At 45.4% G+C, this 27,134-nt stretch overlaps 1 protein-coding gene across 4 annotated transcripts; it reads left to right on the top strand.

The window, feature by feature from the left end:
- HAO2 (hydroxyacid oxidase 2) lies at positions 1-26,332 on the top strand. 4 transcript variants are annotated; one of them, XM_080802444.1, is made up of 9 exons: positions 294-359; positions 9,270-9,324; positions 10,075-10,213; positions 12,117-12,268; positions 14,652-14,935; positions 16,479-16,688; positions 21,758-21,916; positions 22,257-22,326; positions 25,978-26,332. In XM_080802444.1, the coding sequence occupies exons 3-9, from the start codon at positions 10,083-10,085 to the stop codon at positions 26,031-26,033; spliced, it is 1,062 nt and encodes a 353-aa protein (XP_080658570.1). In that variant the 5' UTR covers positions 294-359; positions 9,270-9,324; positions 10,075-10,082; the 3' UTR covers positions 26,034-26,332. The 4 variants fall into 4 exon arrangements, with proteins under 4 accessions (XP_080658569.1, XP_080658567.1, XP_080658570.1 ...); XM_080802443.1 differs by lacking the exon at positions 9,270-9,324 and having other exon boundaries at positions 1-359; XM_080802441.1 differs by lacking the exon at positions 9,270-9,324 and having other exon boundaries at positions 1-359; positions 22,254-22,326.
- The last annotated feature ends 802 nt before the right edge of the window (positions 26,333-27,134 follow it).

Below are 27,134 nucleotides of genomic sequence, written 5' to 3'. Positions count from 1 at the left end.
ACAGCACCGAGGCTTTTGTAATTCTCCACCTGAAATCACCTGCTCCCTTCCGGAAACCATCTTTGATGAATTGGAAACCTATATGGCTTGGGAGAAAAGAAGCAACTATTCTGAAGTTTCATTTTGTAATGAACTCACTCAAATTTGAAGTGACTTTGCAAAACCCACAAAGTTCATTACAAGATTAACCTTGTGCTGACCTAGTTGCTCATTTACTTCCAAGCTGGAAAATTATTACCATGAACTCATGGAGTTTTGGGTAGTGACTTAGGTTTCCTGCCACGTCCAGTAGTGAGCCAGGATTTCCACAGCTGCCTCTGGACACCATTCTCCCCAGGACTGGAAGACGCTAACATCAGGTTTGTTCCTGGGCATTTTCTGTGTGCTTGGAAGAGGGGGAGCAGACTAAGTGGCAGGAGTTCTAGAAGAGAGACCAGAGACTGTGTGGGCATCAGAGGTGTTGACTGTGAGTTTTCAAGGGGAGAGAGGTGGCCAAAGGGGGCTGTATAGCGACAGGTCAAGGGACCCTGAAGGGACTGGCAAAGACAGGCTTTGTTTCAAAGACACTACAGAGAAGCTCTTGCCTAGAGAAGTTAAGTCTTAGAAACCACTCAATGGAATATTTACGGGTGTCCTTAAGAGGGAAAAGTTCCAGCCCTTAGGGAAGTACACTGTAACTTGACCATTGCTTCCTGACCACTGGTAGAAGAAACCAGTGACATGGCTGTCACTCCTAAAAGGCAAAGAAGTTAACTTTTCTCAAACAACTGGACTGGGGTTGTTTCTTTGAAAAATAAGCTTGCACGGGACTGGTTAACAATTCCCTCCAGTACAGAGTCTTCTGAGATTGTGACTGGGTCAGACCAAATCTGTAGATCAGTCTGGAGGAAACTGCCCAAGAGCGGTGATAGAGTCAGTGTGGTATCGCTATATAGACACATAGATCACTGGAACAAAACAGAAAGAGTCTTGAAATAGAATCAAAAGAGAAATGGATTTCTGCTTTCTCCTACCTCCAAACAGGAAGCAAAATTCCCCAAACTTTACTCTTAACCACCAAGCTATTCTGCATCTTATAGAATCCTTTCATTTGTACAAGATCTCTAGAAGGTAGTCACGTCCTCATTTTCTGGGTAGCTGAGAACTGGAGCTTGTCTAAACTAGATGGAGTAGGATATCATCTGTGGGTGTTCCTCGAGAAACAATGGGAATATTCCTAAATTCCCAGACAGCTTCCCCCAGGAAAGGACTCCTGTTAAACTCTATGCCGTAGCAACAGACAGGGAATGAGCTACCGAAGTCTGTCTTTGACTGTAAACTTCTGGAGAGCAAAGATTGGCATCCCAAAAGTTAATTCATAAATATTTATTTCTTGGCCACAGCAAAATCAGCTGGTCCCCAGGGCTACTCCTGTCCAAATGGTGATTCAGGGACCAAAGCTATCTTTATCTCACAGCTACGCCTTCCAGGGAACACGGTCTTCACACTGTTGTAGCCAAAAGAAGAGAATGGTGAAGGGTCACGCATCATCTTCAATTCCTGGCCCAGGGCTTAACACCTGTTACTTCACCCCTAGCCCACGGGCCAGAACGAGTGGCAGAGCCCTGCCTATCTCTTATCACCTGGGGGCTGCCTATGATGAGCAGTCAAGGTCTCTGCCTTCCTGGCCAACTGTGTGTACCCAGGAAATTGTGATGGGTAAACTAACGAGTAAACCTGACACAGGGTCCAAATTACGCAGTCATGGAACTGAGGCTCCAGAGCCTCAGGTAAGAATGCCCGTGTCGTCGGCAAAGGGAATAACGCCCATGAAGCACCATCTGCTGGGGACTCTGACACAAGGCACTGTTCTAGGAACTTCGCATGGGCTGGAGTACTTAATCCTCACAAGGGCCCTGTGGGATAGGCCTTAATATTCTTCTTTCATGAATCTTTTTTCACACAACCATGGGGAGCAGGTAGCAGAGCTGAGGTTTGAGCCAAGTGGGCCTTAGGAAAGTCTTTCTTCTCCTTCTCCTTCCCTCCTCCTCCTCCACCTCCTCCCCCTCCTCTTCCTCCCCCCTCTTCTTCGTCTCCTCCTTCTCCTTCTTCTTCTTAAGATTTTGTTTATTTGACCGAGAAAGAGACAAGAGACCGAATATAATAAGGGGGAGTGGGAGAGGGAGGAGCAGGCTTCCCGAAGAGCAGGAAGCCCGATGCGGGGCTCCATCCCAGGACCCTGGGATCATGACCTGAGCCAAAGGCTGTCGCTTAACCAACTGAGCCACCCAGGCGCCCAGAGAGTGTGTCTTCTTGATTCCATGGACTCCCTCAGCTGTTAATGCCTTAGAACATCATTAGCAGCTGAAGGCAATGGCCTTCAGAAAGACAATCTGGAGTCATTGCCATAGTGAGAGGTGCTAGGAGGAAGGCAAAGAGAGACAGGGCTCCATTCCATTGGTGGTTTTCCTCATTTCCAGTGGCTCTCTCCTGCTACCTCGTCCTAGCGACTACCACTATCTGGCAGAAATGCACCTACGAGACCTAAAGCCAGTGGAGAAAAGACTAGAGTTCAAAGCTTGTTCTGAGCATTTGCATAGTCTGTGAGGTCTGTTCCACACACGCCATCTGTTTGAGCAAATGCAAAGGCAGGAGGAGTGATCTCCCTCCGGGACACCTTTCCCAATAGCCTAGATTGTGTGGGAATTGGCCAAGCTCACTTTATGCAGTTCTCCCAAACCTGCAAGACAGAGACCCAAAGGTCTCCTAAGGCACCACTAATGCTCTGTTCCAGCTCAACCATACCCACAGCAAGTCAGAAGGATTCCTGGTCAGCCTTAGCTATTCTCGTTGTGTGTACATACGCATAATTCCCCTGGCTTCTCTGGGTTTTAACTCTTTCCTCTCCAAGATGGGATTGTGGCACATCTACTTTCTGATCACTGTTTCCCCGGAGGCATCCAATGGCATAATGTATTTAAGAGTGCTTTTAGATTGCTAGGATTGCTTCATCACTTAACTGGTTATTGTTTATGACCAGCCAAATAAGGAAATTTTCTTACTTTCTCGTGGAGTTGCAGATTGTTGAGGGAAGTTGGCGAGCAAAGCTACATATGCCCATGGCATTGAAATGCCAACTCTCTCATTCTAGAAACCACACTTGGCTGTATACATTTGCTTTTTTCTTCATGGTGCTTAAGAACCAGGCCGTGGAAGTCAGAACATATCACCCCATGTGTGATGTGGGGCAAAGTACTAATTAACGAATCTCTCTAAACTGCAGGATTCTCACCTGTGAAATGGGGATAATGACATTTGTGTTTGGGAATTGTTATAATGGTTGAAGTAGGGATGCACATAAACGATCTACAGGGTTCATGGCACATCGTAAAACACTTGATAAATGATTGCAATTTCATTGCCATTTTATTATCAAGGGACCATCATGCTGTCTCCCAGGATCTTTGTGTAATCAAATCATTCCACTGCTCAATAGAACTGGGAAATCCCCAACCTTTCAAAACACCATATGAGCACTTGGATCAAGGTCTCCCACTATGCCCTCAACAGTCTCCAACGCCCCTGGAGAAAGCACACAATTTACAACATGGCTGTGCTCCAAGACTCTACTTGGAAGTTATTGGTTTGGAACTCAACACATATTTTCCCATAGAAAGAATTCCATTAAAGTAGTGGTGGGGTTCCCAGGTCACTGGAAATACCCACTTGGTGGGCAAAGTAGCAGAAAATTGGCATATTTGCAATGCAAAATAGTAAAGAGCAATGCAGTTGCGTTCCTAGTCACAGGCCAAAACTGAAAACTAAGAAAATTATGTAATACATAGCTTCTTTTATTTTTCATGAATGAGGACAATGAGGAAAAACGGGCTTAATTAGAGGAAGAGAGAATTCAGAGGCCCTTTAAGTAAAGAATCATAACTTTTTTTTTTTTTTTAACATTTGTGTTCTTAACCCAAGAGACTACATAGCACTAATCTCATTCACCACAGTGGAGCTATTTTTGGTTTGCAAATGGAAAAGGGAAAAGAAATGGGAAAGATCCTGGAAAGCGAAGCAGAGGGAAGAAAGACTTCTGGTGCGGGGGTGAGGGGGGAGGAAGAAAATCAGCCAATGGTTTGGATAAACTGAGGAAGGAGGAAGAAGCACACACACGTAGTAAGATGGAGTCCCTGGGTCTGGGAGCTGGGAACACACATTGGGTGAGAGCCCACACCCTCCTGTAGAAGGGAAGCTGTACTGTGACCCATCAAGCAGTTCCCCACTGAAGCATAAGGTGACACTATAGGGCCAGAGCAGCTTGTAGAAAGAGAGGCCTCAAGGTTGGGGGCAAAAAGGAAGGAAGGCTGTGAGTACCCAGCTACTTGATGTTGGGAAATAAGCCCAAAGGTTATGCTGGTTCCCTGTTCTGAACTTTACTGCCACAAAGTAAATGGTGAACTAGTAACACAGCCTCACTTAAATGAGGTCTTTGCATTTACCGGCCAGAGAAGCACAGAATGTGAAGACCACCCCCACACCAAGGACCTCAGCCCAATCTTTAATTTCTGATGGCTTCAAACCTGGTAAAGATTAAAAGGAAGTATATAAAAACCTATAGTTTTCAAATGAGAGACTGAGGCCCAGGGAAAGGAAGTAACTTGCCTCTCCTATCCTCTTGAACCTACTAATGGTCAGTAAACTCCCCGAAGCTGGCTGCCTCCCAGCCTGATGCCATCACTAGTCCACTGACCAGTTCACTGGTCCCATTTGGGCTCTACCTCCAACCTCAGCCTTTCTGGCTATACCCATTAACCAAGTTGGGTCAGAAGGAGTAGAGGAGGAACTGGAATGATGAAATCCAGTGTAGATAAAACTCTGGAAGAGTTAGGATTTTTTTTTAAGATTTTATTTGTAAGTAAGCTCTACACCCAACATGGGGCTCAAACTCACAACCCCAAGATTAAGAGTTGCCCACTCCACTGACTGAGCCACCCAGGTGCCCCCAGCAGCCTTATGAGACTAGTCCTCATAAGGACTCAAATAAGATCAAACAAGCTAGTCCTCAAATAAGGTGCAGTGAATCCAGGGACCATGGCCAGGCTATCCAGGGGAAGTTGCAAGAGTCACCTATTATGTCAGCAAGAGCGCTGAATGTAGAGACAGAAGACCCAGGTTCATTTTAAATTCTGCTACGGTGTAAGGTGGCACACATCTCTCCCTCTCTTTGATGTCCCTTGCATCTCTTATTGTCTTCTAATCCTCACTGGGCAGGATCTGGAGTCTTGAGGAGGTGGGACAGTGGGTAGTTCATGACCTAATTAAGTCACAATGGCTCCAGGCCAAGCATATCCCTGTTAAAAATATGCTTCCCCTCAGAACCTCAAAAATGCCTTCAACTTGTGATAAACAAAGCTTCTGGGGTAAAACAAAGACACCAGTCATTTCCCATCATCCCTGCAGAAGAGGTTCTGAAAAACCAGAACATTCTACGTCTCATGGTAGAATATGAAGACAGGTCAAGCGAAGTTTAATTCCTGAAAAGGAAAACCAGCTAATGGGAGTCATGGAGGGGTGGTGGGCTAAAGATGAGAGATGATTATTACATGAAACAGAATAAAAAAATTTTTTTAAATGGCCGTCGTGGCCCAGGAGGGCTCCTGAGTCTTCCATTCATGCCGTGTGAGGGTTCAGGAGAAAGACCAGAACTGACCCTGGGCTGAGAGAAACCTAAGCCCATTTTCGTAGCATTTGACAAGGCTGGTGTCTGTCAGACCCACCCTGGGCCCCCTGTTCCCTTGCTCCCACACAGACGTAATCCTTGGTTCCTTAGGCCACCCCAATGTTACGGACACTCTGATATCTGACCAGATGTTTCCAGAAATCCAACTCCTGTACCCTGACCTTTCCTCCCCATTTGGAGGACTCTCTAGGAGCTCATGAGCCTCAGTTATAGCCATTGCCAATTCATGTCTTCTCTGGTCCTGACACTGACTGTGGCCCCAGCCCTGGGCTCCCCCTCCCTCTGCCACCACACATTCTACTACCAGGGCCTCCTCCTGCTGTCATGTCTCCCTTCCCAATGCTACTGTTGCTATGGTGATGGCCGTAGGCTTTGCAGCCACTCTCCTTGAGGCTGTCACCCCACATACAGTGATTAAAGCACTTTCTGCCAACCTTGAACAGTGTAATCCCTCAGACAAGGTCCCCAAAGTATAGCCTTGATGTTATCTCTCCCACTCCATTGAGAAATTTGGCATAAGTTCCCAGGCGACCAGGCCAGAGGGTCTTCAAGGACACCAGCTTTCATTATCAAGCACTTGCACCTGGAGCTGGGTTCTCAGAAGCAACCTTTGCTCCCCCTTGTATCTCAGCGACCTGCCCTGTGATTTCCACCCTGACATTTTTTATAGAACACCTAGGGGTTTCTCACATAAGTGGAAGCTCTGATAAACCAGATTCCTGAAGTGACACCAACATGAATTACGAGTCATTTAAAATCTTCAAAGAGAGATAATTTCTTTATCTAGCCTAACTGCATTAGAACAAATGGCAATCTCGAAGAAAAGATCTGCCTTGAAATGCCCACTGGTCATAGTCTATGTTGTTCTTTCTCTCTCGGTCGGAGAAAACTACTTCACCTTCCGGTCATGAGCAATGTGTACCACTGAGTGTCCTCTGCTCTTATGTTTGAACTGTCTCATCTCCCGTATGCTAGTCATACCTCACCGTTTTTAACCAAAAGACAAAATGCCTGAAGAAAATAAATGGCCGACAATAAGCTAAAGTTCTTGCAAAAGACTTTTACCCTTTCTATCCTTTTCTCCACTTTCTCTTCCTCTTGGGTGGTTGAGATAGAGGAGAAAACAAGAAAAAATACCGCAGCGGAGATCAATAAAAATGGGAATACAAGAAAACCATTTGATAACTTGGATCCTCCCTTGAATTCCTGGTGGTTTTAAGTCTGGTATGGATCAAACTGAGACACATAAAAACATAGAGTGTTAAGTCTCCCTTCCACATGTGGGGAAGGCTTTGAACAATGAAGTTGCCCTTCTGTTCAACTAGAGGCCTCATATTGGACCTCTGATAAAAATCTACTGGGCTCAGTACTTTATTAAGATATAAAAAGACAAAAATGCATAATTATATTTTCACCCTGTGAAATTCTTTTAAATTCAATGAAACAAGTGATTAATGTCAACCAACTATTCTGCTCTACACCATGAAATCAAAAAAAGAAAATGTCTGTCTTTAGAGGCTACCAGAAGACTCTGAGCCTTCCACTGTCACACTTGACTGCCTGATCTTTCACAAGTTATTTCATATCCTAGGCCACAGTCTCTCCAAATGCAAAGTGAAGACACTAATGACTTCTCTGTCTACTTTGCAGGGAAGTAGAAAGGAAGCAGTAGACAGAAAAAGAAAAGGTCAACACAAACATGGTAGTAAAATGTTTGGTGTATACAAAGATTCTGGGCTATTTATTTCCAAGCAGTTTCCAGATGGTTTCATTCTCACTATTCCAGGCAAGTAATTCTGAGTCAATCTGATCCATTTCTTTTGGACTAGACTTGAGTTTTGTTGAGGTTTTATGCTAGAAATCTGTGGAATAGCATTTCTGTGAGTGTGTAATATATAGGAGATGGAGATTTGTTGAGACATTGGAAGTAGAAACCTGGTGGAGAATTCTCATCCAACAAGGCAGAAATGACAGATAGGGGAATGTTACATTCAAATAATGAATATTCGTGAATAGCAACTCATTGTCACATACCATCCTAATGCCTGGGGATAGAAAGCATGTTGGGGGGCTCTTGGGGGGTTCAGTTGGTTAAGCATCTGCCTTCCGTTCAGGTCATGATCCCAGGGTCCTGGGATTGTGTCCCTCATCAGGCTCCCTGCTAAGAGGGGAACCTGCTTCTCCCTCTCTCTCTGCCTACTTGTGCTCTCTGTCAAATAAATAAATAAAATCTTAAAAAAACACACACACACACAAACACACAAAAACAAAATAAAGCGTGTTGAGGGTCCCAATTCAGGGATTCCCTAGGGAGACTCATAGGACATAGCATGTCGTTGAGGCTATGACTAATTACAGAGAAAGAATGAGAAGCAAAATTGGCACAGGGAAAAGGCTCATGGGGCAAAATCTAGAGGGAAACAGGTATAAGCTTCCAAGCGTCCTGTCCCAGTGGAATTACACAGGATGCACTTCATCCCTCCAACCGTGTGTTGTGACAACACGTGTGAAGCACTGACCACCATGGAGGCTCATTTTAGAGACTGGTTGCCCAAAGCCTTTTATTGGGGGCTGGTCATATTGACATTCTCTGCCACACCCATGCCCAAATTCTAGACCCTCAGAGGGAAAGCAGGTGTTCAGCATAAACCACGTTGTTTGTACAATTTAGACCAGTGGGCCATGCCATTCTTATCAGGGAGTAGTGGGAACCCTCTTGAAGTCCAAGTTCCCAGACTCCAACTGAGGTTCAACTTTGCAAGCAGGCCTCTCAAGGAGTAGCATTCTCGAGCCTGGTATGTTAACTCTTAGGCACACAGAGGTTTAAATCAGTGATCGCGATACTGATGAGTAACTACAATGAGAAACACATTCGACCAAAGTCACTGAGACTTGAAGGGTCTGGCAGGAATGAGATAAATTAGACATGGTCAAACTCAACTCAGCACCTCAATAACTCCCTGCCTGCTCACTGACAAAGTGCATTGCCTATAAAATGCTCTGTGTGTGCATCTGGCTGTGCTCCAGATTCTTCACTGCACATCCCAAGGGCTCTGCCATAACTTCTTTCTGCTCAGTTCCTTGGGAAGGTGTTTGGGCTACTTCTCTGTTGGACTTGACTAGATTCCAGCATGGCCCTGGATTCCCTCCACCAGTTCTGGCCCATCCTTATCCCCACCAAGATCCCCAACACTCCATATTTCATCTGGCCTCCTTGGCCCCCATGTCCGTTAGAGGAGCCGGCCCATTCATGTTTGAAGCCCTAGATCCTGGAGCTTATCCCTGTCCCTCAGTCAATGACTTAAAAGTCATTCCATTTCTACTCACAGCCTCTGGCTAATTTTCACCCCACTGCCTGCTGCCAGGGAGATGCCCAACACTCTAGACTATAGATTCTCACCCTTTCCTGCTGGAATCCTCTCCTGCAGGAGCTCCACATGCTGTCCTCGGCTGCAACAAGTGCCTTCGGCATCTCTGTAGCTAGAGTTTCCACTCCCCTTGCCCCCACTAGACAGATCTCTCCCCAAACCATGCTCTCTTTCGTCTTTAGGTGGGGCGGAGGGCGTACCAAAAGTACCAAGCTCCAGATCTACTTCGGTTTGGGGGTGAGAATGAATGGAGGTCACACATATGCTGTTTTCTTGGTCTCAAAGTGAATATGTTCAATGTCCTTGCCAAGGAGTCAAAGACCGTAAGCTTCTCTCTGATACCAACCAGAGCCCCCAAGCAAACCATTCTTCTAGAGATTCCCAGGAACTCCCAGGTAATCGTATCAGCTCAGCCCCAATTTTCCCAGCCTGATGATCTCCTCCTGCAAAGGGTGAAGAGGTAGGAAACAGCCCTTGGGAATGTTCAGGAAACACTTGTAGTGCCTCAAATGACAAGGAAAAGCCACCCAGAAATGAAGCTGGTAAGACCATTAGGAGCTGGTCCAGGAAAGCTGTGAATGCCAAGAAAGGGGCATTTGATCAGACTTGCATTTCAGAAAGATCCAGGAAGCTGGAGGGAGACAAGCTAGAGAGTGAATATGGAGGCTCAGAGACAGAGAGAAGACATTTTTGTAATAATCTTACAAGAGGTGGCAGGGCCTCAACTCGATCTAAGGCTGTGAATTGTAGAAATGAGGGGTTAAACATGAGGGCTATTTAGAAGGCGAGTTAATCAGCATTTGGGTATGGGGGCAGGAGAATGGAAGCATGGGGATCAGCATCTTTGGCTCTACCTCCAGGGATAAGGAATGCAGGGCGGATAATGTTGAATCCAAACAGCTTCAGGACATAGCCTCCACATTTACCCTCTCCTCTACATCTGACATAACCTCAGTGTCTTGTTTGGTTTTGGTTTTTCCTTTGAAGGTCCAGAAATGCCCTTGGTGTGTTTGACAGATTTTCAGGCTTATGCCCAGGAGCATCTATCTAAGTCAACTTGGGACTTTATTGAAGGAGGATCTGATGAATGCTTCACCCGGGATGATAACATCGCAGCATTTAAAAAGTCTGGTCTTCTGTATCCTTTCTATTGTTAAGCTAAGGTGTACTGGGTGAGGGGTCCTTGGAAGGTAGCAGCCCAGCTTTCTGCCTCCAAAGAACACAGAGTACTCAAGATAAATTCATGGGTTTTGTTGTTATTGTTTTGGGTTTGGCGGGTTTTGGGGGTGGGTGGAGGCATGTGGCCAGGGAAAGGATGAATGGAGAAAGAGTTTATCTTTGTGCCTCTGCGGAACTAGCACAAGTCAACCTCCCTCTGCATTCCAGCAGCTCTGCCACCTAACAAGACAGGACAAGAGTCCAGGGTCACCTGGGAGGGGAGGAGAAGTCAGCAGAGTAGGCCTAAATCTCCTGAGTTCCTAAACTTCCAGCTTGAAGGGGATAATGACTGTTGGGAGAGGGGACACAAGAAATATGGACACCCAAAGACTCTTAAGGGTGAAAGGAGGTTGATTTCAAAGAAGAGTTGGGCTGGAAGAGCAGTGGGTACAGCACAGGGTGGTAAAGAGCCCACAGGCCATGGCAGGCCCACTGCCTGTGTGTGGATGGTCCACAAGCTAAGAATTTTTGTTTTCTGTTTTTAAATGATTGAAAAAAATCAAAAAAGGAATGATATATTGTTATAGGTGAAGATTATATGAAATGCGAACTTCAGTGTTTATAAATAAAGTTTTATTAGAACCAGCCACGGTCAGTCATTTACACACTGTCTGTGGCTGCTTTTGCATCACAACAGCAGATCTGAGTCAATGTGACAGACTACACGGTCCAAAGAGTCTAAAATATTTACTCTCTGGCCCTTCACAGAAAAAGTTTGCTGCCCCTTGTAATAGGAGAGGTGAGGAGAAAACAGAAAAATGGAATACAAGGTGAACACCAAGTTCGGCATTTTCATACTTGTTCAGAATTATACTAGGCCCCTTACTTGCTTTGGCTCATTTTGCCTTCATGAGATAATTAGGAAATTTGGATTATTTCTCCCATTTCACAGATGAAGTCTGCATCTTCCGCAAGTTTGTACAAACAATATATCTAGCAAAACCTTTCCACGTTTGTGTGTAGGAATAATAATATTTTGAGAAAAACAAGCATTTTTGGATCCTGAGACTAAGTCTCTATTGGACTTAAAAGTGTGTTTTATATATTTACTATTTGTGAATTTCCCTACCCTTTTCTAAAGCAGTAGATAAGTCCAACTGTCAAATGAATTAGCCTCTAGCAAAAAACAAAATAACAAAACTAAACAAAACAAGCCCCCCCATGATCATTCTCTGGGATTTGTCCTCCATCAGTAGAGACTTGTTTCTAATCTGTGAGGGATGAGCCTAGAACACCTTCCTGCTTATTCTTCTCTTTTCTTTTCTTTTCTTTTTTTTTTTTAAAGACTTTATTTATTTATTTGACAGACAGAGATCACAAGTAGGCAGAGAGAGAGGGGGATGCAGGCTCCCCGCCAAGCAGAGAGCCTGATGCGGGGCTCAATCCCAGGACCCCGAGATCATGACCCGAGCTGAAGGCAGAGGCTTTAACCCACTGAGCCATCCAGGCGCCCCTATTCTTCTCTTTTCTGATCCTCGTTACGGCAATCAGTCAAAGCCTCCAAGCACTGAGAGTCTGCTCAGAAAGGCAAGACTCAAAGACACAGACCTGTGCTAGAGCAAGGCTGGAGGCCCCATGGACCACACATGCACTGGGGTTTAAAGAAAGAGGGGTTAATGAGGGCCAGGGTATTGGGAAAGGCTTTCTGAAGGAAAGTCGGTCTATGCAGCCTAATCAGCCAATTGACCCACCACGGTTTCTCGGGACCTGGTCTGGTGTAGACCTACACCTAAATCTGGAGGCCCTGGTCCCAGGCAGCTGCATACTGGAGAATAATCCCACTAATAGAAGATATTTGTTTCTGAGCGCAGAATCCGCCTTCGACCCCGGTACCTGAGAGATGTGCGAGAGGTGGACACCCGGACCACAATCCAAGGGGAGGAGATCACGGCCCCCATTTGCATCGCGCCCACGGGTTTCCACTGCCTCGTCTGGCCAGATGGAGAAATGAGCACAGCCAGAGGTATGATCCAGCTCCTCAAGTCTCCCCTCCCAGGGTCCTGAAGGGTGCTGGTATCCTTCAGAACAATGGCGGGATTTCTCCCAGAAGGAGCTTAGGGACAGCAATCCGGTCAGGCTTGAGGAGGGATATTTGCATAACATTTCATCTGAGATTGAGAAAACATCCATTTCCATCATAACTAGTGGTTAGACAGGGCGGCTTCAGAGGACTAGATGTGGAAATCAAGCAGGCCATCCTGCAAAGAAGGGATACAGGCCACTCACTGTCTGTGGGGAAAGGGGGTCTCAGGGTGGCTTCAAGGATAGGGCTCTCTTTGATCTGACCCCTCATGGGCCAGGGCTGGGGCTGAATGGTAAGTCTCTGAATTTAGGATGAGGAGAGGGTCGTGACATGAAGTCCTAACAAAGCCCCTGGCAGGTGCTCCTGCCCATATGTCACATTTCCCGCCTCCTTGACTGACTGTCAATTTTTTTTTTTTAAGATTTTATTTACTCATTTGATTGGGAGAGAGACAGGGAGAACACAAGCAAGGCAGCGAGGCAGAGGCAGAGGGAGAAACAGACTCCCTGCTGAGCTGGGAGCCTGATTGTTGGGTTCAGTCCCAGGACCCTGGAGATCATGACCTGAGCCGAAGGCAGATGCTTAACCATCTGAGCCACCCAGGTGCCCCAAGTGACTGTTATTTTTTTGTTTTTTAAGATTTTATTTATTTATTTGACAGAGAGAGAGAGAATACAAACAGGGAGAATGGGAGAGGGAGAAGCAGGCTTCCCATTGCGCAGGGAGCCCAATGCAGGGTTCGATCCCAGGACCCTAGGATCATGACCTGAGCTGAGGACAGATGCCTAACCAACTAAGCCACCCAGGGACCCTAACTGTCATCTTACATGACAAAAGGTTTCTTATTGCGTATGTCTCCTTCCAAGTAGCCCATTATTCTCTTCCCTTATCCCTCTGCTCCAAAAAATAATGAGAAGAGAGGGAAGAGGGGAGGGTCTGAACATAGTCCTGTGACTCCCTTTATAATTTTTTTTAAGATTTTATTTATTTGACAGAAAGACACAGTGAGAGAGGGAACACGAGCAGGGGGAGTGGGAGAGGAGGAAGCAGTCTTCCCACCGAGCAGATGGGAAGCCCAATGTGGGGCTCGATCCCAGGACCCCAGGACCATGACCTGAGCTGAAGGCAGCCGCTTAACGACTGAGCCAGCCAGGCGCCCCCTCCCTTTATAATCTTCACTCTAGGTCACATATAGGAAATATTTTATTTGCAGTTTCCCCAGGACTTCCCTGGGATCTTTTCCTTTGACTCTGTGATACAGGAAGCAATGAATCCAAGGATTCTGGAGTTCCAAGTGGCTGGTTAGGAGCCAAGTCTGGCTAGGCTAAAATATGAATATCCTGTAGAAATATGACTGCTTCATGGTGGGACATGTCGTGTTTTTGTAGTGGGTCCGAAGAATGGGGTATCTCCTATTGATGTTGGAAGTTGAAAATATTAAATCCTGATTAGGCCAGGTTCTCGGCTCATGGCTTGCAGAACGGTAGTGACATTGACCTAGTGGAGAATCTTGCTGAAAACAACGATCACAGTAGGCAGTGAGTGTCAGCATCACTGTTGCCATCATCCTTGGCAACCTCATTGTCACTAAGCCTGTGTACAGCACATCACTTAGGAATTTTAAAAACCCTTCCAGGGGCGCCTGGGTGGCTTAGTCAGTTGAGCGTCAACTCGATCTTCACTCTGGTCTTGATCTCAGGATCGTGAGCTCCCTGCCAGCCCCTACTTTAAAAAAATAATAATAATAAAAATAATAATAATAATAAAATAAAATACATAAAAATGCTTCCAAATCTAGTACCTTGTTTAATCTCTCAGCAACCTTATAAGAGAGGTATTGTCATTTTCCTCCATTTTACAGAAGAAGAAAATGAGACTCCAGGCACACAGCTAAGTAGAATGAGCACTCTTCTAACTCAGATATCATGCTTTCTCCAGTAGAGAGTTCAGTCCTCTCCACTGGCATTACAGTTCCTCACCCTTTGTCCTCTTGAGTTCCCTTCTGCACCGTTCACAAGTTCACGAGCAGCCCATTCTCCCCTCTGAAAGAGGCAGCCTGTCCAAGAGCATCCTGGGGACTAAAGGACCCCTTCAGCCGGGAATCTTGACAGAGTCTGGAAGACAGGCTATATAGCAGGGGGCCTTCCAGGCTGACCAAATGCTCCCCTATGCCCCCTGCCCCCAGAGGAAAGCAGAATGAGGTCAAGCTCTGTCTTCCCTCCCAGTACAAACAGGTCAAAGGTGGCACAGACTCCGAGGGCATCTCAGCCCAGCCCAGGGCCCCGCCCTCCCTCCAACCTGAGTTGTGCCGTTTGCTTTGCAGCTGCCCAAGCAGCTGGGATCTGCTATATCATCAGCACCTATGCCAGCTGTGCTCTTGAAGATATTGTGGCTACTGCCCCCAGGGGCCTCAAGTGGTTCCAACTCTACCCAACGTCAGACCGGCAGCTCAACAAACAGCTGGTCCAGAGAGCTGAAGCCCTGGGTTTCAAAGCTCTGGTCATCACCGTGGATACACCCAAAATGGGCAATAGGAGATGTGACATTCGAAACCAACTGGACTTACAGAGGAACTTACTGCTGAAAGACCTTCGCTCGCCAAAGGAGGTAGGAGAGATACCAGATCCGATGGGCAGGCATGACAGGACAGACATCCTCTCCTCCTTCCTCCCTTCCCTCCTGCCACAAAAGGTCACTGAGTGCCTGCTCCTGCCAGACACGTAGGAGCCATGGTTCAAAAAGCAGAACTGGTCCCTGCTCCCCAGAGCTATCAGGGGAACAGGAGATAACACAGAATGTCCTCACTGCTGGAGCTACCCAACCTGTCACCAGAAGTGCTCTGCCAGAGCTGGGTGCTAAGAAACAGGAAAGCTGTGGGAAGGAATGTTCCATGGCATAGGAGAGGAGATTCATCAAGTTCTTCCAACGTTGTCTATGCTGCAGGACACTTAGAAAATGATAATTCTGGATGGGACATTTAAGTAAACTGATCTCCTGAAGAGGATGCTCACAGATCAGGTGACTGGCCCACAGAGCGTAGCCAGTCCAGGCCCCTCTCCCTGCTGCCTTGAGAACTGAGGGTCAGTATCTCTCTACACCTAGAACTCCTCCCTGGAACTGCACCACCCTTGTTTGGAATCTCTGAAATAGGTGACTGCAAAGGCCACTTCCCCCTTCAAATCTTACAGTCAGATGGGATGGAGTGCCCCAGAGAGAGAAAGTCATGGTAACACTGGGTTTCCCTGGTTAGGCTAGAGATAATGATATCAGCCTTTTCAGCCAGTGGGTGGCTGTGATACTCGGCCAAGTGACTCCACAGTTCTACTCATTAACCACAAATTAACCTTGAAGTTTTCTGGAATCCTTATCTCAGATTCCAGAAGCACATTGGGATTTGCGGGTATTTGATTCACACGGTGAGCCAAGGTTAGATATAACGTAGTATCTGATTCAGGATCATCAAGTATTTCTTAGTTCTTCTAACCTTAGACATATCTCAAGCATAACATGTTATATCAGCCTATAAATGCTTTTGTTTATCCCCTTCACTTATTGAACTCTGAGGTCTTTGAGAATAGGGGCTGAGTCACTGAGTGTTATACACAACTAAGGAACCATTGAACACTACATCAAAAACTTATCATGTAGTCTATGTTGGCTAACTGAACTTAATAAAAAGTAAATAAAAGAGGGACTGTGTCTTATTTGTCTTTGTGTCCCCAGATCCTGGCAGAGCAGGGACACAATTAATGATTAATGAATGAGCAGTTGAGATAGTTCATTCTTTTTGCACAAATTCTGTTAGGAAAAGGAGCTAGAAGTGTCATTGGTTTTGTAACTCCTCTTTTTTTTTTTTTAAAGATTTATTTATTTGACAGATCACAAGTAGGCAGAGAGGCAGGCAGAGAGAGAGAGAGAGGGAAGAAGGCTCCCTGCCAAGCAGAGAGCCTAATGCGGGGCTCGATCCCAGGACCCTGGGATCATGACCTGAGCTGAAGGCAGAGGCTTTAACCCACTGAGCCACCCAGGCTCCCCTGTTACTTTTCTTTTAAGGCTTATAAAAGGTGGCTGTCTGAATGGGTCTCATTTAGGAATGGATCAAACAATCCTAAAGGAGCTCAGGTCTAAGGTTCTTCTTTCTTCCCCACAGAGACATACAACGCCTTATTTCCAGATGTCCCCCATTGACTCATCCTTCTGCTGGAATGATATCACCTGGCTTCAGAGTCTAACTCGATTACCCATCATCCTTAAAGGGATTTTGACGAAAGAGGATGCAGAGTTAGCTCTGAAACACAATGTCCGCGGCGTCATTGTTTCCAACCATGGCGGGAGGCAGCTTGATGACGTTCCTGCTTCTGTGAGTAGGGTAACTTCAGAGGGTGTGTGTGTGTGTGTGTGTGTGCACGCACATGCATGTGCACGTGCTTACAGCATGGTACTCTGTGCGCTTTGGCCCACACTCCCCTCTCCCTGATCACACATGCTGGTAATCGCAAGAACTTTTAATTATTAACAGCCTAGTGTGTATCAGCTCATTTTTACAAACTTCACATATATCATCTCTAAATCTCACAACCGACCTGCAAGACACATATCATCCTCACTCTTCTACAGATGGGGATCCTAGAGCTTAGAGATGTTACATAACTTGTCCAAGTTCACACAGTTGGAAGAGACATTCCAAAGACACTGAGGTCTCCTGCCTTCTGGAGAAAGCATTCAGCTTAAAGATTGCCTGTGTGCATGGGGTGTGACAACATGTTTTCTCATATGACACACCTTGGGAAGGAGCAGTACCTCACTTAAACAAATAAATAACCATCTTTCAAAGTAAAACAAACAAAAAAATGCCATATGAATCCTTCTCTAAAAATCTATGACAGTCTGTGATTTTCCCCCTATCTTTTTTTTTAAAGATTTTATTTAGTTATTTGACAGACAGAGATCACAAGTAGGCAGAGAGGCAGGCAGAGAGATAGAGAGGGAAGCAGGCTCCCTGCTGAGCAGAGAGCCTGATGCAGGGCTCGATCCTAGGACCCTGAGATCATGACCTGAGCTGAAGGCAGAGGCTTAACCCACTGAGCCATCCAGGCGTCCCATCCCCCTATCTTTTGAATCTGTGTCCATTAAAAATGAAGAGGAGGCAGGCAAGGAAAGAATCTTTAAGTGGGAACTAATTGTTGATTTATTTTCCTGGAGTCTACAGCCATACCACCCTGAACGCCTCTGATCTCATCTGATCTCGGAAGCAAAGCAGGGTCGGGCCTGGTTAGTACTTGGATGGGAGATTTATTTTCCTGGAGATACATAGCTTATATTTTCCAAGAGATTGTTCTATCACTACTTGATTCATTCTAAGAAAAAGGAAGTGTGGGGTGGGGACATCTGGGTGATGCAGTGGGTTGGGCTTCCGATTCTTGTTTTCAGGTCGAGTCGTGGTCTCAGGGTCGTGGGATTGAGCCCCACGGCAGGCTCTGCTCTCCCCATGGAGTCTGCTTGGGATTCTCTCTCCCTTTCCCTGTGCCCCTCCCTATCATTCTCTCTCTCTCTCTCTCTCTCTACCTCTCTCTCATTCTCTCTAAAAATAAAAATCAATAAGTCTTTAAAAAAAGAAAGAGGGGCACCTGTGTGGCTCAGTGGGTTAAAGCCTCTGCCTTCGGCTCAGGTCATGATCTCAGGGTCCTGGGATTGAGCCCCACTTCAGGCTCTCTGCTCAGTGAGGAACCTGCTTCCCCCTCTCTCTCTGCCTGCCTCTCTGCCTACTTGTGATCTCTGTCAAATAAATGAATAAAATATTTTTTAAAAAAAAGAAAGAAAGGGAGGTGGGTTTCTTCTCTCTCAAGTTCTTTTGGCCTTTCTATTATGTAAGTAAAACATGTTTGCTGCAGATAAATTATAAAATGTACATATGCAAAAAGAAGATAAAAATCACCCCTAATTTCATGATTATCATTAATGACAATATTTTGGGAATTGTTTTTTGATCAACTTCTTAATGCAAAGATGACATGTTAAGTTTGAAAAGCTACATACTATTTTGTAACTCTTCTCTTTACACTTTGTCAATATATTAAGAACATAATTTCATTTCAATATATACACTTCTCTCATTTTTTTAAAGATTTTTTATTTATTTATTTGACAGACAGGGATCACAAGTAGGCAGAGAGGCAGGCAGAGAGAGAGAGAGGAGGAAGCAGGCTCCCCTCCGAGGAGATAGCCCGATGCGGGGCTCGATCCCAGGACCCCGGGACCACAACCCGAGACGAAGGCAGAATCTTTAACCCACTGAGCCACCCAGGCACCCCACTTCTGTCATTTTTTAAAAGATTTTATTTATTTTCTTTTTGTATGTGCACGCACATTCGCACATGTGCGAATGAGAGAGAGAGAACACAGGCAGTGGGGAGAGGCAGAGGGAGAAGCAGATTCCCCACTGAGCAGAGAGCCCAATGCAGGACTTGATCCCAGGACTCCGGATCAGGACCAGAGCCAAAGGCACAAGCTTCACAGACTAAGCCACCAGGCACCCCATTTCTCTCATTTTTAAAAGTGTAGAGCATGAATGGACAATTTATATAACCAGCTGCCTATTGTTGGAACATTCGATGACTTCCAGGCCTTCACTATTTTAAGCAATGCAGCAATGACCATCCTTAAATCTTTAGCACAGTCTGAATTACTTCTTTAAAATGAACTCCAGGAAGTGGAGAAGCTATATTGGCTGGTTTGTACATTTCAAGACTTGTGAAGCTTGGAGGTTTAAGGTGCCGATGACTCACCCCTTCCCCCCCAACCAGGCTCTCCTGGAGAGAGAACAGGCACAGAGTAACAAGCCCAGTTGGAGGATAAGGGGCAGTTTACTGTAGCTCTCCATAAGAGCTGATTGAAGGGAACAGTCGGGCATCCTACTTCCCATGCCAAATTTTGACCTGTGACCACAGGAGAAAGTCGATATGCAGAGCACATGCTAGTTCTCTCATCTGACTCCTTCGAGGATGCCCAGAGGCCACCTCCACACACCCAGAAATTGGCAGAACAGGATGCAAAAAAGTATAGCAGGTCCTGAGCAGTCCTATGGGTAGGAAAAGAAAGCAAAAAAGAGCCCACCACCAGAAAGTAGCAAAAAGAGTAGAATGCTGACTCTCGAAATAACTCTAATGAAACATTATGCAATCGGCTCTCTCTCTCTCTCTCATGAATCAGTTTAGCTAGCCTTGTTCCCTTACGGGGAGGACTGAGTAATACATGGAGAAAGAAGCTGAGTAATTGCTCCCCACTGCATTTCCTCAATAGAGAATGACTGTTGGCAAAGGCAGGACTCAGAGAGAGAATTTCTCCTTCCCCATCATGCTGATCAACATGTCATTCTCCCAAGCCATCTGACTTAACAACAAACCCACCCGAGGTCATCTGGGGACAGTGCCAAGATTGGCGTGAAGCTCGTGAGGTACCTCTGGCTCAGAATTTGAGAAGGAGCCAGAAAAACTTAATAAGGTAAATAATAATTAAATGCACTTTTAAAAAATTTAAATCAGTGCAAAAAATTCCATGGTGAACAAAATATCAACATTTTAAAGAAAGATAGGATCTGTCCCTACACTCAAAGAACCTGCCTCACTGTCAACGTGGCCCCAGATCCAATAAAACCTTATTTATAAAAACAAGCACCCACAGCTCACAGGTCAAAGTTTGACAGTATTAAAATGTTAGTTATCTGAGTGTTTTGGCATTCCTTAAATTTTGTGCCAGAGGCCAATGCCTCACTCCTCTCACCGCAGACCCCTCCCTGTGAGGGGTATAACTCTTTGAAGTTCCCATCTCTAGGAGTTTCCATATACTTCCTGTATTTCTTCCTGGGACCTGGGAAACGGGTCAGCTAGCTGTTGTTTCCAGAAGGCTCTAATGAATGTCCTATCGTGACCTATAGAAGTGACTCTAAAGTAATACCGGACCCTAGGTTAAAATTCACTCCCCGGTCTGTTTCTCAAATTCCATCAGCCCCATCATCCAATCTGGCTTACTGCAAGAATTTACACAGATATGTTTATTTCTTTTTCTCAACATCATCGAAATATTCCAAATAATACCATGGTGGGGCTATAAAAATACCCTTATCTGGACGTGCATTCTTACCAGTTCTCACATGTAAGTCTAAAATGTATTCAGTTCTCCTCCACTTGTAAATTAGAGTACCAAGTTCTTTCCTCCCTGGTTTCATATTCTGCTCAGTCACTCAAAGGATCTCATTGAGATAGAATTCCCATTGATTCCTTCTGCAGCAGAAGTCCCTCAGGGCCCAGTTTCACCTACTCTCCATTTGTCTGTCCAAGAGGCATAGAACAGGAGCCCTGACGCAGTTCCAGAACTCTGTCCTCAAGGACCCTGCTCCCAGACTCTGCTGTCACCCCTTCTCTTAGACTTGGAGGTGCTCAGGCTTAGGCTCAGTCTGGGGCACTGTGGGTTGGCAAGGCCTCGTAGCTGCAGAGCCTGGAACTGGGGAGGCAAGGTGAGAGACAAAGTCTGGGGAGAAACCAGGCCAAGTGGTAAGCTGCTTTTGTTTCGCCTTTCAGAGTCTTCAAACCTGCCTCAACAGCACTGATGCTTGCATTCCCAACCCACGTCTCAGATAACCCATACAGGAGTCAGGAACAAGTTGTTCAAATGTGGTGTGTAAGGAGCAATGTGCAACCCAGTTACACAAAACAGGTTGTGGTCCAGACACATTTGCTTTGCCAAAAAGACTCAGTGCCTTAGCAATGAAGAATATTCCTAGCCGTGCCACCCTGGAAACAGAGAAGGCAGGAGAAAATAAAAGGTCAAAATGTACTTTGAAAAGAACATTAAAGTGAATGCCATAAGTGGAAAATATCCCTTTTAGGATGAAGAGGAACCAAGAGTTTCTTCTGAGCTGTAGATAGTCAAACAAGTGAGTCAGAGAGAAGCTGCACTCTGTCAGGGAAGAAAATGGCATTAGGGAGAGCCTGCAGAAAGTCCCTGGGCTCCCAGGGCACCTGGGGGGGGGGCTGTTTAAGCATCTGTCTTCTACTCAGGCCATGATCCCAGTGTCCTGGAATAGAGTCCCCACATCATATTGGGCTCCCTGCTCAGTGGGGAGCCTGCTTCTCCCTCTCCCTCTGCCCCTCTTCCTGCTCATGTGCGCACTTTCTCTCAAATAAATAAATTAATTAAATAGTTTTAAAAATAAAAAAGAAAGTCCTTGGGGCTCGGGAAGCTGTAGCTGTAGCTGCACTGCTCTGGTAGGACAGGGGAATCATGACTCAAGCATGGGAGGGGAAAAAAACTCATAGATATCACCAACACCCAGACTTCCTATTCCTAACCCACACTGAGGGGAAACCTCTGCCCCACGACCCCTGAAAGTGAAAACGGAAGTCCCTCAAGCCATGTATGTCTCTTTCTCAGATTGATGCCTTGACAGAAGTGGTGGCCGCTGTGAAAGGGAAAATGGAAGTGTACCTGGACGGTGGGATCCGAACTGGCAACGACGTGCTCAAGGCTCTGGCCCTTGGGGCTAAGTGTGTGTTTCTAGGGAGACCAATCCTGTGGGGTCTTGCCTATAAGGTGAGAGGTAAACCAGCGGGAAGATACTGGGCTTCTCATTTGCCCCCACGCTTTACTGGGGTTTGCCATCCAAGCTGAGCTGATGTTCCAAGTGCCACAGATCCCTGAGGGACAACGCCCCCCTTGCCCACATCTCCTGCTTCCTTGGTAGCACGCCGCACATCCTCAGGCCCCCTCAACCCATCTGTTCCTCTCTGCGTCCCTGTCTTCCCAGCATAGTTCCAATTTCACAGACACCCTTGCTGCCGCTGAGAGCACACCTAGAACCGATACTCAGCACCTGCGCAGAATGTTTTTCATGCTTCTTTTTGTCTCTCCCCAACCCCCGTCTTGGAAGCAGGGTGAACATGGAGTCGAGGAAGTTTTGAACCTTATTAAAAATGAATTCCACACTTCCATGAGCCTCACAGGTAAGTTTTCACAATTCTTTTCCTGCCTTGGAGCTGAAGACATGAGGGCTACAGAAGAGGAGTGGCGGCCCCTCTTCCTAGCTACCCTTCCCTAGCCCAGTGGCTGCCCGGAAGAGAGAGGAGGGAAGAGAGGCCCCAGACGGAGACTGAACAAAAACTCCGAATGTGATTCCTTTGCCATGAAACCAAATGAAATTTCAGATTATGGGGAAGAGGGTCCCCTTATGCTCCGGCCTGCTCAGATCACACAAGCAGGCTTTTTGGGTGTGGTTCTGTGGGTCATCTTTTCATATTCATGGGCTGTGAGGAGTTGAGAAATTATGGCAAGGAGGGGGCATGGAGGAAGTGGGGAGACAGACACAACAGGAGGAGAGAAGCAGAGAACAGGAGAAGTGCCGTCCTGTGTAACCACAGCCAGAAAAATGTGAACATCTGGAAGTTACATGCTGGTGGACTTCAGTCAAAAAGGAAGTTATTATAAAGCAGTGCTCCTAAAAATGTATACGTTTTTAGCAAAGCCTGGGATCCTGATGACCTAGAAAATAGTAGTTCTCAACGAAGATCGTCGATGATTGCCTTCTTTAGGAAGATTTGGTTTAGAGTTCCAAGTTTATTTTTCTCCAGTTGGCGCAAAGACTGAAGGATGGATACTTCTGGTACTTAGGCTTAGAGGCTAGGGACACTAACTGTCCTAACATGCCTGGAGCAGCCTCACAGAAAAGAGCTGCTCTACCCAAATGCCAGTGGCCAATGGCTCTATCTCTGCTTGTCTTTGTCTGCTGTAGATCTAACTGATCGCAACATGAAAGGACAGACAAGATGAACCCCATTGAGACCTCCGTTCCCTCCCCAATTCTAAAATTTGGTAATAACAGACACCTTCTCCAGAAGTAAGGAAATAATGAATCCAGAGCTCCGATGTGGAATCAAGATTATCTTTATGCCATTAACTTATTTCCATAAATGTTACAGAGCATTGGTTATGTGCTGAGCCCAAGACAAGATGTTCAGGTTCTTCTCAAGTCTGGCTTCGGTCTGATATTTAGACAAGAGTCTTATATTCAATGTCTTAATTATCTTCGTAGTGTCCACTGGGGCTGCAGATTCAAACTTTTGGGCTTGAGTAATACAAGTTAGAAACCTTAGATCAGCTTTAGTGCCAGCATCAGCCTCCTTCCCACTGAGCAGATTAATTAAAGAAAAAAGGGGGGCGGTGGGTAGATCAAGGCATGGAGGACAAGGACCATCAACTTTGGACAAGAGCCATACTCTTCAGAGCCTATGAAGATAAGTTAGTAAATGACCTGGTATCCCCAAGGCTTTCCCATAATGGAGAGGAGGGAATGAGCATGAACAGATAACATATTGGTGTGTTTTGCCCTGGGAGGGAGAGGGGTGAAGGATGGGTAGACCCATGTGCTTCTGCAGATTCCAGGAGGTTGAGATGACTTCTCCTGCTGCCCCAAATATTTTCTCCCATCTTTGAGAAATGATGTCTGATCCTCTTTTAACAGAAGCCTGTTGGGGGAATTCACAATAACAAAGCTTTTTTATTTTACCAAAAGTTGACACTTAACAATTGCTGGGGTAGAAATCGTGGTTGGAAATCTCCTACTGAAATAGAGTGGAGAGTGTCCTTTTTTAAAAGGGGCAGAGAAAAAAACAGAATTGTGAGCCCATTTAGGGTTGACAGTTTATACTCCTCTTCTTCTAACTGTTGTACAATGAGAATGTGTTGTTTTAAATGCACATAGGGAAAAATGAGTAATCACAATCAAACATGGGACAGCAATGTGAAAGAATAGGAAACTCAGGCAGCAGGGCATCTGTTGGCATCCTCTGCATAAGAGTCTCTCCCCTAGGCTAGTCCTTGGGAAGAAGGGATTTCTGACGGTGGGGAGGGGGGCCTGGGCTTTTGGTGGAACTCACTAAAATGCAAAATCAGAGCATGAAAGCCCCAAGATTCTGTCACCCCTTATCCCTTCCACACACAATGCACGTAAGATGCCTGACACAAATCAGCACCCAGGAGGAATCTATTAATATCGTTTCTCTCTCTGAATTCCCCTGAAGATGTGTGACATTTTCCCCTTATGACCCTGTAACATCACAGGCCTAGGAGGAACCTCTATTTGTACTATTGCTGAAAGCAAAATCAGCTTAAAAATCATGGTTTTTCTGTGAGACCAATTGCTAGAATTATACTTATAGGAAGGCTAAAATCATCAACTGTCTTGAAAAATGTCCACTTACAAGTCATGCCAACAGAGGCTGCAGGGACCTCACTAAAGTCTTAGCCTTCATAAGGGGAAGAGGCTGAATTAAAAAGTATATGAACCTTCTTGAGGTTTATTGTTTGGAATTACCCACTTCACTTGAAAGTAGCCAAAACATGTTAGTGTAAGTATCCTCCTAATTTACAGCAATGAAAAAATTATAAATACGCATTCTCTCTCAAACTTCCACTGAGCCTCTGCCAAGGGCAGGGCAGTGCCCTTGGGACTGCAGGAGACCCAGAAGCCAATCTGATGAAAGGCGAGTAAGTAAAGAAACATTACCAAGGTTTATGTGTCCAACGGTCTCAAAATGGAGACATAACATAACTTGGATGCAACTAGTGAGACATTTTTATATTGTTTAAATATTACTTTTACTACAATATAGAACCCAAGATCATATTTTGATCTTCTCTGTGCTCCTTGAATAGGTCTGCCTCCTGTGAAGACCTATTCTCTGCCCTGGAGAAAACCAAAGTTTTTAAGACCACTGTCCATTCTGAGGAAAGCCGCCTCTGGCACCAAATTCTTGCTTCTGCTGAATGAGTTCAGTCTGTGGGTTACTTACACATCCCATGCCTGCCATTTCTGTCCCTTGTGATGGACCCAGTTGTGGTTTTTAGAGGGGGAAAGAACCCTCTCATTAGTTATATTTTGGCGAGTAATACATTTTGCTAAAGTTGTGTTTTGGGATGTGCAGGTGCACACATCGTACATGTGGAATAAACTTTGAATTAATCATTACACATTGTGGCACTCAAGTCTTTCTGACTTATCATCACTGGGGATTTCCCATCTACTCAAGGTCACAACTTTCCAGTCTGTACCAATGGACTACCCCCTTTCTCCTTCCTCTTCGTGCTTCTTATTCGACGTCGCTCTCTTCAATCCCTGCATCTAATCTCAGCTACAGTTCTAATTTTGCATTTTAATTAAGATCCTCCACTAAAAAAATGTTACCTTTTGCAGCACTTTCCCGTAGAAAGCAACCACTGTATGAAATACTCATCCCATCTCTTATTCCCGACTCATATTTTTCCCTGACACATACTTCCTAGATCCCTTAGCTTTATCAGCACTCAGATAAAGGCCAAGTATATCTATGGCACATATGAATTGATTTTTCAAATGCTAAAATAATGTTTCTATATTTTTACTATGCCATTTTGGCATGGCTCTGTTGATAGAGGATTCAGGCACAGACTCATAAAGTAATTCTCAAGGCAGTCAGAATCACATATTCATCTGGTATCCATAATGTTTTTTCAGGGTGAGCACCTCAAGTCAGGCTTGTTCCCACTGGATCATCCCCTTACCCATGAATGAGTGGGTTACTGGTGTTTTAAAGAAATAAACTCGTTAACTATTCTTTTAGGTTGCCGGTCGGTTGCCGAAATCAATCAGGACCTGGTCCAGTTCTCCAGGTTGTAAAGAAAAAGGGCTAATGACCAGACTGCTGAGGTTGCCCACAGAGGAAAGACAAGCCCAAAGCATGGTGTGTGATGTCCTCCTGCCTTGGCCCCATCCTGTCCAGAGGCTCATCCCCTGCATCTTCGATCATTCTACCCCTTGTGTTTCAGGTCCTCCAAACCCCTCCTCTTCCTCAAATGTGACATGCTCTTCTTTGCCTCACTACTTGTTAGATGCTCTTGCTTAAAACTGTGCTCTGAAAGAAAAAATGAAAACGTGGATCAACAATGACTAAAATAGTGGATTAATTTTTTTGCCTATCCTATGTATCTCTATGAACCAACTAATGGAATTTACACCCTGCACAGAAGGACTATATATATGAAATATTCTCCCAGCAAAATAATACTCCAATCTGTAGATAACAGGGAAATAATACAGTTGAAACATGGGCTTTGGAGTCATATACATCCTCTATACCTCTATGAAATAACTATGGAATTTATACTCTCAACAGAAGAGCTATTCATATAAAATCTTCCTCAACAAAAATCATACTGTCTATCAAACAGGACAAGACAGACCAACCAGGTGAAAGATGGAAAGTAAATCAACTGTAGTTAGAACACTTAAAACAGTAGTAGATACCTCACGGAATCGTGGTCTTTGAAAAGAGGCTCAGGACCCTGATTTAGACGGGGCTTGGTGCTGATGGCCAGGTCATCTCTTCAACCCTGAAACCACCAGCTGGGGACTTAACTGTGTCATTCCAGATTGGTTTAGAGTAAGAGTGAGACAAATCACAATAGCATTAAGGCAATCCGGTCTACAGATAAGGATGTTAGCTTACTTGTACTAGAGAATCTAGTACAAGTTCTCCCTGCACATATCTCTTGGTAATAACTGTACACACAGGTGTGTGCTATTTTTTTAAGTTGCTTTTCCTGCAGACTCAGAGAACTAGATGCAACATTCCAAGGGAAACATGCAAAAATATCATAAAGATAGTACCAAAGGGCTGTTCTCATTGCCTCAGAAGTGTGGACAGAGGAATTTCTACCATCACCTGAAGAGATACGTATTAAATCTCAGAAGGTACATTTTGACCCCTAGAAATGTCCT

The sequence above is a fragment of the Martes martes genome (assembly GCF_963455335.1).
Source record: "Martes martes genome assembly, chromosome: 4".
Classification (NCBI taxonomy): Eukaryota; Metazoa; Chordata; class Mammalia; order Carnivora; family Mustelidae; genus Martes; species Martes martes.
The sequence above is the reverse complement of the archived record's forward strand: the minus strand, read 5'-3'. Positions and strand labels throughout refer to the sequence as shown.